Raw genomic sequence first — 16,342 nt, forward strand, 5'->3', positions numbered from 1 at the left:
AGCCATTTCTTATAGTCCTGAATGTCGCTCCTTTGTAGCTGCTCAAAATGTTTGCGTGGGCAGACATGCTGATCCATGCACAAATTTGCCAGAGAAGTTAATGAAAGCTACTGGCTCTGGGCTCAGCTGGGAGAGTTTCTCAGAAGAGGGTGTAACTTGACTGAATGTGAGAATCCTTCCTAACTGGGGTGTGTTTGCTTTGCTTTAGTTTCCAATTGGACATAGGAAATAAATGTTAAGCCAAATCAAATTCTGCATTTTGCAATGAAGCTGTGTAATTCTGGATTTTTTTTTTAATTTATTTTTTAAAATTTGGATATGTTTCATCCAAGGCTGTTTTCTACCCTCTATACAGTATAAAGTGATTAGAGAAACCTGCACTGCTTAATCCTAGGAAGACAATTAAAATGAACTGTACTTCTGGCTGTAGTGCCAGTTCATGCAAGGGCGGTCTTGTCAGCAGGGTAATGGAGGGATACAGGACATAATAAATATGTAAATAATAAATATGCTTGTTAGTCCGTGGGACTGTTTGTCATGTGTAGCGCTTGGTTTTTTACAGATTCCTGCTACATTATGTCAGGAGACAGCGACTGCACCAGGACAAGTCCATCAGCGGGGTCTCCATCAGACAATGAGTTCTTGCCAGATCGGCCAAAGTATGTTTGCTCGCTGTCTCCTGATCTCATCACCAAAGCCCGGGAAGAGCTCCAAGAGAAACCTGAATGGAGGCTCCGTGATGTGCAGGCACTCCGAGATATGGTATGCAAAGACTATCCCTCGCTGGGGACCTGCCTGGACGATGCTTTTTTGTTGAGATTCCTCAGAGCCAGGAAATTTGATTATGATCGAGCTCTTCAGCTTCTGGTGAACTACCACACCTGTAGGAGAAGCTGGCCTGAGGTCTTCAATAATTTGAAGCCGTCTGCAATAAAACCTGTCCTAGAGTCTGGTTTTGTCACTGTGCTGCCTCGTCTGGACCCAGAGGGACGCCACGTTGTCTGCATCCGTCCAGGTATTGAAATGCATGAATGTCTTTGTACTCTGTCTTCGAGGTGTGTCTGGACCAGAAATCTGTTTCCTGCTCTCCTGTGAACACTGATTACTTACGTAGAGTACGTGGGCTCTCTTGGAAATTTGAAAAGCTAACTTGTGAAGGGACGTGTTTGTTGTTAGCCAACGTTATATATCAGTTCCTTTTCCTGTGTCAGCAATAACTGCAGTTATGTCAAAACAAAAATGCAGTGAGGTGGGTTGATGAAATATTAGGTGATTCGAGAAAAACTGATGTGTAGTCACTCAAACTGAAACAGGGCTGCTGGCCTGTGGTTAGAAGCTTGTAATTTGCTTTGACAGTAAGTGGAGAGAGGAGCCGATGGCTTTGACTCCCACGTAAACTATTGGAGCCTTCCATGTGCTTTTGGTGCTGCCAAGCTTGCTGTAAATTTCTCCTCATTCATTCTCCTCCTTCTCATTTATCTGCTTGCTTTCTGAGCTGAGACTGCTTCTAATAAGCTGTGTTGGGTGGAGAATGGGGTTCTTAAAACCATTGCCTTTGCTCCCTGAAGTAAATATCAGTTGCCATTTATCTCTTGCTTAAGAAAGGCTGCTCTGAACTAGGACTGTGGCTATTAAAGACTAACTTTTAAGGGTCCAGGAAAATAGAAAATCAATTTTTGGAATGTGTATTGTTAGCTTATATTTACTCTCCAACTTACCATCCATGTCTTGTAACCTCAGACAGATGGACACCCAGTAATTATCCGATTACTGAGAACATTCGTGCCATATACTTAACATTAGAAAAACTCATTCAGTCCGAAGAGACCCAGGTGAATGGAATTGTAATCCTGGCAGACTACAAAGGAGTCAGCTTATCTAAGGCGTCTCATTTTGGTCCTTTTGTAGCCAAAAAAGTGATTGGAATTCTTCAGGTAAGACCTGAACTGGTGGGAAAATAAGCTTGTGCATTGTAAATGACTGCTTCTGTGTCTAAAGTTCTTGACTGTGTCACCAGAAACTTGAGCATCTTGGCTTTTACTAGCAGAGTTAAAACATGTCTCTGCCCAACCAGTTTCTCAGACCCTTGCCAACTTACCTCACTTGCCCTTTTTTGACTTTTGCATCCCTAAAACTAAATTTGCATTAGAAATGCAAACTTTAAATTGGAACAGAAAAAGATAGTTCTGCTAGTGATAAGGAAGAGAGAGCAGTGAATTACAGTTAGAGAGAAGATGCTATTTTGCCTGAATGCTGAGGAATGGCTTTTTATTTAAATAGTTTGTCAGTTGAGATAGAGCTGACCACTGGGCAAGTGCAAGTTCAAATACTGCTGCAAAAATTTTCTGGACAGGGATTTTGAATGGGTGTGATTTGAGGACGATTTCCATTCCCTCCCTGAAGGGAGAGGCTTCTGCAGCATAGGGGGCAGCACAAGAGAGCAATAAAAAAGATCTCCGACTGGGTGTTTGGAAGGAAAGTGATGGAGATCAAGTTTGAGTGAGGATGTGAGCACAGGTGGAGTTGTACAAAATGGGAAGGTGAAAGGAGTGAGGAGTGGCCCAAGTGGTGGGAAGGTGTGATGATTTTATTTAATGTTCTACTGTACTATCTGGAGGAGTGAGATAAGGAAAACTTCTCTTGAATGGGTTCACTCCCTCATTACTTTTATTCTGGCCTGACCTGGTTATGTTCTTTGTTGTATCTGTAGGGGAATAAATAAATATAGAAGGAATGGGGCTGTTTATGGAGACGAGAGTAGTGAGTTTATGAACACCTGTGTAATAATTCAGCTCCTTTAAATTATAATCTAAATATGTGTCATTTAACTGTCGAGTCCACATTTAATTTGCACAAATGAAGTCATGAGTGTCCTGCTGCTATTAGTGGAAACAATTCACAAAAAAACCCCAAAGCAGCTGAACTTGGTGAAGGACATAAAGGTATGGGTGGTTGTAAACGTGTTGCATCAAACTTGCTGAGCTGCATCTGTTGTAAAGGTGAGCTAATTCACTGACCCTCATGGAAGAGAAATACTCCTGCAGTGCTTGTTGTCTGCTTTTCATTCCAAGCATTAACTGCTTGTTTTGTAAATGTAGAACTGGTTATATGAGAAAGAAACTTCATTGTGGCACATGAGACCTTAATTGCTGATCATGAGCTCTTGCCCTGGAAAAACGTTTCTGCAAATAAATTTCTCCAGCAGAAATCCTGTAACTGTTGTTTTAAACTGTGTTGTATAGGTGATGCTGTGTGCTCTGTTGGCAGCAGAGCCTGTTTGTCTTTGGCAGTTAGCATGCCAAAAGAGTTGGAATAGCAGAAAAATAGTAACATTAGATTGCTTCCTTTTATGAAACACATTTTAGACTGTCTTGGGCACCAAATCTTGTAGTTGGAAACACCGTTTGAACCAGCCTGCTCTGCCTCTGAGTGTGGTGCACTCCTCAGGAGCTAGGGTCATCATTTTGTAACTGGATCCTTAACAGAGTTGGGAATACTCCAAAGACAGTGATGACCTCAGTGTCTTTGTCAAGGGACATGAAGAACAATATAAGAAGTGAAGATTTATTGACAGCAATGTATTTCTAAATGCAAGGTTTTCTTGTCTCTTGACTTTATTTTTATGGCCATAGATCTGATCCTAGGACTATTCCCTATTACAAGGTGCATTTCTGTTGCTGTACTGGTTTATGTTGGTATCTGAGGTGGAAGCCTGGGAGCCAGTGGGTTGTGCTGGCAGTCAGTCTCAGGAGATTTTAAAAAGAGGAGGATTGCAAATGTTCTTTAAACTGATCATAAAAATCTTCTTTACTCTTCAGGATGGATTCCCCATTCGAATAAAAGCTGTTAACATAATAAATGAGCCCCGTATATTCAAAGGCATTTTTGCAATCATCAAGCCTTTTCTGAAGGAAAAGATAGCAAACAGGGTAAGGATCGGTGTCATTTTAACATGAATGCTAATGTTTGCAAGTTCTTTGCTTGCCCACTGCAAGTAAAAACTGTTGAAAAACCTCTCAGCTAGAAAAATGTTGGTGCCATTTACTTGATCTAATTAGTCTTTTCTGCTTTAATTTTTAAAATGTTTGCTGGGAAAATTCTTCCTGAGAGAGACCCTTTGAGGAATTTAATATTGGCATAACATTAATATGATCCTGATACATATGCTGCATATTCTGGACATTAATTCCATCCCTGGGGTTGGATTATCTTGGCAAGTAACACTTTATGACGTGGTGTCACAGGAAATCTGTGTTGTCCCTTCCTTGCTCTTCTCCCTTACGCAAGTGTCCTGCATGGCACGAGTATTCTTGCCACAGGACTGGAAGTAGTCGCAAAGGATGATGCTTTTTTCCACAAGGATAAGTACTTCCAAGCCCGCGAATGAACTTGAGGATGAGCTGAATTGGGAACCTCTGCACAGACTAGCAAATGTCAAGTCTCTTCTGCTGGGATTTAAGCTGCACTAGACTTGGATTGTCTCAAACCTTCTCTCACTAGTGTGTCTAACTCCTCCTGCCCCATACTGTTTGTTGCCGCCTGCCTGTAAAGATACCACTTCTAAAATTTGCTCTTTAGTTCAAAATAAGCTTGTTAGCTGACTGTTTCAGTAATGTGCTGTAAAGTACTTGATAAGTATTGTTAAAGCTATCTTTTACTTCCTTCTTCAGTTTTTTCTTCATGGCTGTGATCTGAATTCCCTTCATCAAAACATTCCTCCAGTGATCCTTCCTGAAGAGTATGGTGGTACTTCAGGGAAGCTGGACATCTCCGCATGGAACGAGCTGTTGCTGGCCTCTGAAGAGGACTTCCTGCATGATTTCTCACAGCTGGTTCTCCCGTGTGACAGCTCTCCCCATGACATGCAAGTGAGTGGGGATGCTGATGAAAAGCAATGCGATGATTCTCTGCGAGGCATGAAACCTCAGCTCTATTACTGTTACTAACAAACCAGTAAAGGGAAGATTTCCAGCACAGTTAAGACCTGTTCTGTTAGGAGATGTTGTGAACTCTGCCTTACTCCTAAACCTGCAGTTTGAGAACAGACTGCTGAGGCACTTTACATTGTAGAACCAAAGGAAGCTGAAGAGGGCACAACAGGGGCAGGGCAGAGTTTGGGGAGGATAAAGGCAAAGAGCACAAGTTATGCAGAATACTTGAGGCTCATCAGCCTCTGTGTGAATGATGCAAACTGGCCTATTCTTTCTAACGATAAAGAAAAAAATGTATCGCAGGATGATAAGCTTGATATTTTCTTATACCCTCACCACCCAGGTGAAAAGTGACAGCGATGATTTACTAGCTTTGTGACCATCCAGTCCCTTTCCCTTCTGCAAACACCAGTAATCCAAGACAAGAAAACTGCTTTGAACCCTGCAAAATATAGTTCTGTCAGTGAAGATTGCTTAAAAACATAAAAGTCTAACTTGGCCTGTCCTCTGTCACCTGGTTCAGATTGTGAGTTGGCATTTCTGGAACATCTCAATGAATATTTGGCTCAAATTAATACAGAGCAAAAATTTCTTATCCATGAATAGCAGTATGGACATCATCTCTGAACCTTCCTCACAGTAGAAAGAGCTATAACTGGTGGATTAACTACTACATCATCTATAACTGGTGGATTAACTACTACAACATCTATACCAAGGCTTATTATAAACATGCAATCTTCATTTTCAGAAAACAGGAAGTTTTTCAAATCAAGTACTAAGGCTTTTGATTAGGTACAGCTTCAAATAATGAGGTTCAGGACCAAATAAGAAAAAGCTGTCAGCCACCTTCTCACATTACCAGTTGTTCTTTAATTCAACTGGTTGTGATGACGAATTGGGCAAGTAACTCACACACAGAATTTGTTAGGAGGCTTTGTAGCAGTTGGCACATGATGTATAGAAGGCAATATGTCACATTAAGACAGCAAGGTGCTTCTTCAGCTTGTTACTTTGGGCAGAATTTGAGTTGAAGTCTGTGAAACCAAATGCAGACAGGCTATTTGAAAGCACATTCTTAAATTTCCTGGTATTGTAGCATTTTGTTCACTGTGCTTGTTGGCTCTTTTGTGAAACGTTACAAGTTTGTTTTCAACTTTACCTTTTTTGTCTTTGGTTGTCACGTTCCTGTATGAAGTTAGACTTGAATCATCTCTGTAATATTCACCTGTAGCTTGTATGCCTGTGCTTCTAGGTCTTTGTCTAGAGACAGAACTAAGATTCCGAAGTCAAATCAGGGTAAGATACCTGTGTCTACATAAGCTGTTCCCACTCCCCAAGTTCAGTCTGTTTAATGGTCTTGAATTAGAATTTAACTCTCAGCACACTCTTTGCACACCTTTTCTGCACTGTAATAGTGTGGAGATGGGGGAACCTCACTAGGACCAGGAAAGCACACCCTTTTACTTTACTTTTTGTTTCACTCTTTGGTGAAAAAGAACATCCCTTCTAATTAGAGACTTATCTCTAGAGCACTTTCTCTGGATGAAATCTTTATTTAGTGCCAAGTGTGATAGAGGTACCAGTTATGTTTCTGTAAATATAAAATGGAAGCATTTTGAGGATTTCAGGCATTCATTTGTCAAAGTGCCAAACTGTTATGAATGTCTTTCTTCCTCTCAGTCCCCCTGCAGCGTGACTGCACTGCCAAGAAGAGACTCCTCTACACTGTAATGACTTCTTCATCTGGCAGCAGACCTCATCCTAGAACTAGGGGGCAGCAAATGCCTTACCCGTTGTCCAAGCATTCTAAAAGAGTGGGTTTTGAAAAGGGGTAAACCATGAAGCTTTTTTCTGGGTGGAAGTTCAGAGTTTGTGGGAGCAAGAAACTCATCACTTGAGCTGTTTTAGAATAAAGGTGGGAAGAAATTAATCTTCCTCATTGAATGCATCTACTTTTTCCTACCTTTGTAAGTCAGTTCTTACTTCTCTTTGACAGCTATTACCTGTAGCGCAGGGGAAAAATAAAACCAAAACACCACCATTTTAATCTACTTAAAATAAAGTAGAAGAGTACTGCTAGCCACTTCCTCCTTATTTCTGACCAGAATGTGCTGTGTATTTTGCAGAGATTAATTCAGTTATTTGTGCCACCTAATAGGGCAGTAGCACACAGCACCAGGACTTAGAAAGGTCAGTGGCTGCCTACACTGTTAAACTGCCAGAACGTGGGGTGGTGTTTCTGTTGGTTTAGTGCCTCTTAATTCCAGCCACAATATACAACTAAAAAAAAAAAGTAGGATGGACCATTTTTCCTAGAGGTGAAGGCATGACTGGTATTAGATAGTCTTTCCTTATTTGTGCTGCAGGGTTTGAAGTGGTGGCATTTTGACAGTTAACCTAAAAGAACAGCTACATATGTCCTCTTATGTAACTACTAGAGAAGGAAGTTGAGTATCCAAAATTCAATTTATTGTCCTTACCAAAAAAAACTAATGGTATTCAGAAGAAGGCTGAGGAACCTCTACAGAACCAAAACCCTTTTTCAGGCTTTTATATAATTCTCTTGCATGCCTTAAATAGTAGGCAAACCAAATCCATCTCTCTCCTCTTTTCTCCTTTGCTCACAAACTAAGAATAAAGCATATTATTTAAACATAGATAAGGCTACATTATTAATGCTGAAAATAGCCTATGTTATGCCTTCAGAACTTCTTTTTCTTAAAGCTGGCTGCTGGGCAGTTGATGTTAGGATGGTTGAACTAAGCCAGGCTTATCTTTGTCAGAAATCTGTTACTTCTCATTTGCTCTTTCTTGGCTTTAGAACTCAAGAGTTGCAACCAAACTGAGCCCCGTCTCTACCCCTTTTTAGGTTCATAACCAGTGCTCAGCTTGTCTTACAGAAAGCACAGCTCTGTCTTATATGCTGACGACTGAGCTGAGAATGCTTTGAGCTTTAGCACTTACTAGCAGAGAAATGAGTTTGTTTCCAAAATTTCTAATCTCAGCATTTAGAAAACAAACACTTATTTTAAGTATCTGCAAGCTAAGAGACTAGATAGGAAAAGCTTACAGGTTGTATGGGGGTTTGTTTTTGTTTTTTTCACAGTTCTTTTTTCCACTTGAAGTAACTTTGTTTCCAGAGGTTATATGTAGGTACTTAAGCTGCCCCTGCCAAATCCAAGGCATAGTAAGGAAAGATACTTGAACTGCATTAGGCAGCCATGGCTTTTGGTGTTAAGCAGGACAAAAGGTAGCTGCATATTGTATATAAAAGTACTTGAATTTATACTCTTGCAACTGGGTGTTATAAACCCTGAGGTATTTTCAGGAACTGGGTGACGTATATTTTTTTTGTTACATCTCATTTGAGCATGAGTTAATTATAGTGTTACTCAAACCAGTAATTTTGCCTTCTTCTTGTATGTAGGCCTAGAGGCATTGGGTGGTTAAGTGTACATCTTATTTTGACAAAATTTATTTTTATATTGCATTTTATAAAATGGAGTGGTCAAAATGTGTAATTTTATGATGCATGACTGGGTGATTAAACACATTGTAACAGCTGCTGATTTGATATTTGAAGTGTTTGCCTTGTCTCGTCTTAAGTATTTTATTGTTAAAGTCAGCAGCAACATAAACTTTAGTTTCACACAGGTGCAACTAAGTAACATTGCCACAGCCTCACATTAGTGAAAGGTACTGCTTCCTGCTGCAGAAGGAGCATACTTGAGCAAGTTCAAAGATGATTTTACATTCAGAGAATCACACAAAAGATGCTGTTTGGTTGAAAAGAAATATATTATGACTTAACTGTTTGCTGCATGGAGAAAACAACCAGTCACATCCAACTGGACACTACAGCAGGTAATTAACATTTTAATAATCACATGTAGTGTTTTGCATTGGAGAATAACTGCTGCTTCTTCACACTTCTCAGCAGAGCTGGGACCATTTCAGTAGTTAGTCCGCTTTATTGAGTTTACAGCGCAAATGCCTTAGTGCCCATAATAATAATTTCATGTAGACTATTTTAATAAGCATATTAGACAAGGCAGATCAATTAGAAGCTCTGGTTTTCCACCATAATCAAAGTTGTTTAAGCTCATCATCCACTTACCACTCAGTATTTGGCAAACATACTAAAAAAAGTCACTACAGAAGTTGCCTCTCAGAACAGGCAAGTTTGTGCTTAAAAGGAATTAGAGTCAACCAATTTTTCAACCTCAAAGTTCTGTTCTTTGGTGAGGAATAAGGGGAGTTTTGCCACAACACAGGAAGGTAAGTATAAATTTAAATAAACTTTTGCAGTGGAATGTAGAAATCAAGCAGCACAGCTTACACTTCCAGAAACTGAAGCGTTAGCATACTAGTGCATTATGCTGAATATAACTGTTCTTTAAAATATATTACTTCATACTTAGCTAAATATTACTTCAATAGAAAGATTGTGGCTATTGGACAGAACAGGTATTTTCTTTTGTGCTTTGACAGCACAGCTGCAGTGAATTCTAAAAATGCAGTAAGATAACCATGACTGAAGGTTAAAATATAAAGATAACTAATAATAATTTTGATCCTGCATCAAGCATTATATAATACATAACTTTATCCACCTGCATGTAACATAAGAAACAGTAACACAGTATAACTAAAGCAACAGATGAACATTTTGGCTTTCAGCAAAAAGTTCCCCACTTCTGTAAGCTCAGACAGGTGGAGCAACTTAACTGAAGTCCCTATTAGTAAGGACAATAGGAGCCACGAGGGTCCAAAGATAAAGAAGGAGACAAACCCAGCTGGAGGTCATCTTCACCCACACAGCTGGCCACTTACTTGTCATTGTTTTAAAATCAGCATCAGGGCTAAAAAGTAAAAAAAAGTCAATTAATAGATATAGAAGGCACTTTCCACTGTTCCTTGCTGCCTTTCATGAATTGAAGTTAGGACAATCCTCTGGGACACTGCAATGCAAGAGCCTTTGCAGCAGCACAGCGAGACAACTAAAACCAGGAATTTCCTTGTTGCATATGTTAATATGCTACTCTTAAAGGATACCTTTCAATGAGCTATGCAATAGACTCGTGATGGCTGCTGCTCTGTATTTACTAATTTATATAATATGGCAGTCCTGGAGAAATAGTTACAAGCTGCAGCAGCAGCAGAGGACATGGCCACATGCTCCCAGCAGATTTAGGAAGTCGTATCTCCATTTCAGTGGTATGTATGGCTGTCCCTACACATCTTTCCCAGGGTGAAGAGGCAGTAACATTAGGCTGGCCTCTGATAAACTTCCCAGGAGGCCACCTCAAGCCAGTTTCACAGACATCCTTCCTGCTGCTTGCCTATCTGAAGGATGGTAACCACACTCTCTTGCCCATGCAGCTTTGAAGCAGTCCACTAGGACTACAGCTGCTCATTTTGCCCTTTTACATCTGGCATAGGGACAGCAACTTGACCAGCTTGGCAGGAGTAGCCTATAGTGCAGGCGTTTCCTGTCTACCTAGAAGCACCGGCTGGCACATAAAACCCCTCACTTTGTCTTGCTCTTACCTGTACCAGTTTGTGAGAGTCATCATGATGTAAAGAGAAGCAAGAAAGAGCATGAAGTGAAAGAAGGTGTAGCTATACTGAACACCATCCTTCTCATTGTCCATGACACGGCGCACTTCTCCTTCCTCTGCAGCTTCACTGCTTGTTCCCACAGTCTCCTTCAGAATGGCAGTGTCACTCCCAGACAGTGTCAGCTTGTTCACTTGGCTGTTACTTGAAGAGCGAATGCTGCAGTGTAATGCAGAGACAGACATGGTTAAAAACTCCCAGGAGTTTTCAGTTAGCTGTTTGCTAATAAAGCAAGCAACAGACCACAATGAATGTCTGGGACTAACAAATAACTTTTTAAAAATCCATCTGGAAACACAAGGAAGCTCCTCAGAGAAATCTGTTTTCATCCAAGCTTTCATTAACCTAATTAAACAGTGTTGCTAGTCCAGACCTCGAAACACATTTTGTTTGGTTACATGAACTGGGCTAATAGAGCCTATCCTCATCCACAAAACAGAACACCGTTCTATCAGCTTTGTTTGGCTTGGGCCTGAGATGGCAGCTGATACATTTTTCACTGGACCCAGACTCAAACAAAAAAGGCAGACAAATCCCAATTGTTTACCATTTGATTGACAGCAGCACAGAACCTACCTGGAATACAAAAGGCAAAGGACAAAGATAACCAATCCAACAACACTCTGGGCATCCCACCACTGTAGGGACTTGGGTGGAGCTGGAGTAGCAGGTACCACAGTGGTATTTGCTGGAAAAACGGTGGGTGTAGCTATCTGGGTAATGATGTTCAGCAAGCTTGGGTTACAGCTTCGTTCTGAAAGGGATTTCAAGGCAAATTAAAAAGAGAGACGAGACTTGACAGCAATTAGCTAAGAAAAGATGATAGATAAGCCTGCAATGTTTCATTCCCTCAAACTGCTGATCTCTTCAATTCCCCAGAGGCAGCAGTGGCATTTCCTTCCCATAAGCTAGGCAAGGGCATAATTTATAAATAAAACATTAAATAAAATCAGAACACCCTGACACTGCTTTCTTTCCCCTCACAGATACCCTGGTTTAGTTCTGCGAAGCAGCAAGTTGATGGTTTCAGTCAAGTCAGCTTTACTGCCTCACTAGGTGTTATCTAGACAGGTCAGTAATCCCCACACAGTGATCTGTGATAACAACGAGCCCCATCAACAGCTTCTTTCATACCAAAATACGTTACTCAAGCCATATGTTGCTTACCAGGCTCATTGGACATGGCTGACCAAGTGAGGTACATGGTGTAGAGCGTGATCACAGAGGACTGGAGGAGGCCTGAGCGAGGCTGATGTTCCTGTTCAAAGACAATAGCAAGCTAAGGTCAAGAGAGTACATTTTCCCTGTAGTTGGATAATTTTACCCTACTGCCACAGACTCAACAATTACTAGCATGAAAAACTTTGGTTTGGGCTTCATTCAGTGTTTGAAAGACTGGAAGAAACTCCTTATAGTAAAACAGTTTACGCAGTGAGCAACTCAAAGATGGAAGGAATAAGCAAACCAAATCCAGCTTTTCTGTGCCCAAGACTTGGTTATGGGTTCTTACTGAGTTAATCCCAACTTGCTTAACAGTTTTGTAGATATGAATCTAGCATGTGATTTATCTGAGCAATACCAGTTCAGAAACAAGTAACATGCAAGCTTCCTCTCACATTAAACATGTTTACACATAATTTCATGCCACAGCATTAAGCCAATAAATTCCCTGCTTATTTTGTTTTTCCTTAATGGGTTTCTCTGTTCTGCCAGAACCTTCACCACTAAAACCACACCAGCAGTCTCTCACATGGAAACAAAGTCCAAAACAATGTTAGCCAAAAAATAAGCCTATCTTCAGGAAATATGTCACTATGTAGTACATTGGTTTCAAAGCAAGGATTTTTTTAAAATCGTTCCTACCTAGCACAGCTATGATAACCAAATTTTAAAGTTCTTATGTCTGAATTTGTACTACATCTTTCTTACTTCCTTGCTTTATATGTCAGAAGAAAATAGCAGAGAAAAATAATACCTGAACTTTTGGAAGGATAGAAACGATGGAGACAGCAATGCACAGGATCAAATTGATGCTTATGAAGAACTTGTTCTCAGTGCAGTCATCAGGCATCGTGTAGAAAACATAGAAGAGCACAATAAAAACCAGCGATAAGGCATAGAACAAGCTTGTACAGAGCAGCAGAGCTGGAGGGGAAAAAAAATTACCTGTTACAATCTGCATGTAGTTTAACAGTACATCTAAGGTGACTTAATGACCGGCTACCACTGCAAAGAGACAGTCCCTCTTCCTCCCTTGGAAGTCCACTTCAGAAAACTGCACTAGCAGAATGCATTTTTATTAGGTATGGCTAAATTTCTGCTTTGGCTCACTAAGTAGTGTAGCTCAGAGGAAAGTCAATGCTGCCCACAGGGGAATAAGACCTGTTTTCAGCAGCAGTTTAAGTGGTTTAACTGATGTCAAGCCACATAGGAGTGCTTTTTGCACACTTCTAATGGGCCACTGACAAGCCCCAAATTCCCCCTTCTATGCTAAAGGCCACCCCTTTTCCTTTCCAATCTGCTATGTTCTTTGTAAGAAGCTACAAAACACTGTTGCAGCATTCATACCTATGAGCAAAGAACCACAACAATTAGCACTTTGTAATTTAGTGGTCAGCTTGGGAGCATGAGTGGAGGCTTTGTTTTGTACCACAGCCACTGTCATCGGTACAACCCACTTCCTGAGGGCCTCAGCTGGGGAGGTGGCAAAGCAAAGTCACAGTTGAAGAGATCTAGGCTACTAGCTCCACACTCACACTTCGAACTAGCCAAGCATTGTTTATTATGGCTGTCAGATCTGCTAATCAAAAGCCTAAAATATTTTGCATCGTATTTTATGAGAAAAAGGCAAGATTGCAGCTACTAATTCCAAATGTTTACATTAGTGACTGGAGACTGTGGAGTGTAATTCTAGGATACGTTTGCTAACTAGTAAATGATAATCTGCAGAGTACTGGCCAGCAGAAACAATTCCTTTACAGGTTAAGATTCCTACCTGCATACCAACATTTAGAATTTCCCTCCTCCATTTTATCAACCCAGCTCTCATTCCAGGAGTGAGCAAAGTCCACAAGAAGCACCAACTGGATAAGAATGAAGCAGAAGGCTCCAAAAATACCAATAACAAACCAAGCTAGGAAAGGGAGCAAGAAGAATAGGGTTAGTTTTCACCCGGTTAAAAAAAAAATAAATTAAAAGCTCCTAATTATACTGCAGACAAATAATGAAAAATCTGAAACTTTATTTATAAATGCAGATGCTGTAAATCACTTCTGCCTCCATCCTGGAGACTCACGCAAGGAGTCCCAGCTATTTCAAAGGTGCAGCCTATGCTAGTAAAACTGAGCATGGGAACATGTAGCCCAGCGTGTTTTCAGAATGAATGCAAGATCTAACACAAGACTACTTTGCCTACATAAGTACCATCACATCTAATTTCTTTGAGGATCAGCAACCCTTTCAAGTCCCTTTGATGTGGCCTGACAGTAAAGGTTTCTTGCACAGACTTTTCAGTGCTCTAGGGAAGTATTTAGCACTTGTCGGTGCTTTGAGCTGCCTCTAATTTAAAGAGTGTCAGAAGACTCAGCCCAGTAGCAATTGTGCCATGGAGTCCCAAATTAATACCCAACACCTATACACTTGAAAAGAGATTGCTTATTACCATAACTTCTGCTGCTCACCAAAACAATGGATGAATGAAGATACTCTAATGAAGTAGGACAGAACCTGTGTGTTCTACCAGATAACTTTTACTATCACAATTATAGCCTGGTAAGTCTGTGAAAAGATCTGAGGTTATTAAACAGAATTCCATGATGACTATTAACTGTACCTCTTGTGAACGGCCCTTCAGGAATGTAAAATGCTCCAACCATGATAGCCACAATGGCAGCTATTTTGAAGAACCAGAACCTTTAAAAGAAGATAAAAGTTGAAAATACTGGTCTTACTCTGCACACTATCGTCATGTTTTACATTATCTGCAAGCAGCTTGCTGTACACAGATGAGTGTCTAACAGAAATATAAAGAAAAAAAAAGTTGTACTCAGTGGGATTAAGATAAAGATGTTCACCAAAGCTGGGTGAGAGGGTGAAGCAATGGTCAGTACATGGGAGAGAAGGGAGACCTAACTGCTGTCTTCAACTGCCTAAAAGAAAGACAAAGACTACAAAACCAGACTCTTCTCGCAGGTGCACAGTGAAAGGACAAGAAGCAACATATGCAAATTGCATTCTTTGAAGCATTCAAAACTCAACTAGACAAGGCCCTGAACTACCAGCTCCACATTGGTCCTGCCGTAAGCAGGGGGTTGGATCAGATGATTTCCAAAGGTGCCTTTTAAATTAAATTATTCTGATAATCCAGACATCTAGCCCAGAACTAACCCAGTTAAATCAGTGAATCAGAAACCAGTTGCTGCTCTATTGCTGAGTCAGACTGGCCTAGTGAGTGACCCAGTGAGAGCTACAGTCAGCGCAAAGAAAGGGACATAAAATAACTGAAACTCAGTGTCTCTGTGGGAACACAGCAGGGTACCCACAACACTACCCTTTTAGTTACCCAACCTAAGAGCATTATCACTACATCGAACATGTTACATAAACAGGAAGCTTTCTAGGAGACTAAAGTGTTAATCTGTATTCAGTTCAAAAGAAACTTGAGGCTGTCTATGCCTAAACAGTTTGCCACTTTGTTCAGCAAAGAAGCTTGAGAGGAAACAAGCTGGAAGAGCAGACAGCTGGCTCATACACATACCCATTGTGCACCGAGGCTCTTGGATCATTACTTGTTTTCACTTCTATCATGAGCAGAGAGAGGATAAAGAAGAACACTGCCATGGCAAAGCTGATTCGATAGACAGCTCTGTATCCAACAAACACATCGCAGCTGACAAAGCCATTCATATGTGGTATCAGAGTATGAAGCCCCTCATCGCAAAATCCAGGTATCTGCGTAAAGACATATTTAGTTGTGAATTTACATCTGTATTTATAATTATGTTCTTTAAGCATTCTTAACAGCTAAGGCTCTCAGTCAGCTCCCTTCTGGGAGATGTGATAACAAAAGACCTCATGCTCAGCCAGCCTGCACAGTCCTTATGATCATCTTTCTTTCCCCTTGTCATCACTAAAAGCATCCAGGAAGATTAAGATACCAAAGCAGCAGGTCTCTGATAATGACTGGCCAGGTTTCAGAGACCAGGCATGCACTTACAAACATACAATCACTGAATTTGCTATTTCTGCTAGAAGCTGTTCAATACACGCAGTCTCCTAACTCAGGGAGCAAACCACGTTTGGGTGTTTGCGTCTCTCATGTAATCTACTCCAGATACAGACACTCAGTAGTCACTGCCACAAGTAATGGTTTTGCAGACAGTTATAAAGAGGTTTTCCCCTCCATACCTTTTTCAGCTGCTCTTCCATCCCTGGTGCCAGCATAATGCAGGCAAGAACAGTACTGAGGAGAAGGAGGAAGGCATAGATAAGACGCGTCACTGTTGAATTCTTGCTGTTGGGACAACATCGGCACAGTAAACACGAGGCACCACTGCACAGACAGGGAATCTGAAGAACAGAGACAGAAATAGTGAGAGCATTCCCCTTGGACCTGACACTGGGCGTACAACAGCACCGAGAGAGGAAAACCCAACCCCCATTTACAGACACTGTGCTCCCTGCCGGGCTGCACAGATAAACCCTCTAGTCGACATTTCTGGCTGACATCCTATTGACAACACCCGCAGGCCATCTGCCTTATCAGCCCGGACTCCGCCGCCCAGCAGCAG

The 16,342-nt window shown here is 41.0% G+C and overlaps 2 protein-coding genes across 2 annotated transcripts; one reads left to right on the plus strand and one right to left on the minus strand.

Annotated features, from left to right (window-relative positions):
- Positions 1–572: 572 nt before the first annotated feature.
- Positions 573–5,117, plus strand: TTPAL (tocopherol (alpha) transfer protein-like). Its single transcript, XM_010193331.1, has 4 exons — positions 573–1,015; positions 1,741–1,934; positions 3,819–3,929; positions 4,671–5,117. The coding sequence occupies exons 1-4, from the start codon at positions 577–579 to the stop codon at positions 4,944–4,946; spliced, it is 1,020 nt and encodes a 339-aa protein (XP_010191633.1). The 5' UTR covers positions 573–576; the 3' UTR covers positions 4,947–5,117.
- Positions 5,118–9,434: 4,317 nt separating this feature from the next.
- Positions 9,435–16,121, minus strand: SERINC3 (serine incorporator 3). The gene is made up of 9 exons (XM_010193333.1): positions 15,960–16,121; positions 15,310–15,503; positions 14,386–14,465; positions 13,549–13,686; positions 12,529–12,698; positions 11,721–11,811; positions 11,130–11,307; positions 10,485–10,712; positions 9,435–9,796 (listed from the first exon to the last, which is right to left on the minus strand). The coding sequence occupies exons 1-9, from the start codon at positions 15,993–15,995 to the stop codon at positions 9,658–9,660; spliced, it is 1,254 nt and encodes a 417-aa protein (XP_010191635.1). The 5' UTR covers positions 15,996–16,121; the 3' UTR covers positions 9,435–9,657.
- Positions 16,122–16,342: the final 221 nt, after the last annotated feature.

Source organism: Mesitornis unicolor, unplaced genomic scaffold (assembly GCF_000695765.1).
Source record: "Mesitornis unicolor isolate BGI_N332 unplaced genomic scaffold, ASM69576v1 C13686691, whole genome shotgun sequence".
Lineage (NCBI taxonomy): Eukaryota > Metazoa > Chordata > Aves > Mesitornithiformes > Mesitornithidae > Mesitornis > Mesitornis unicolor.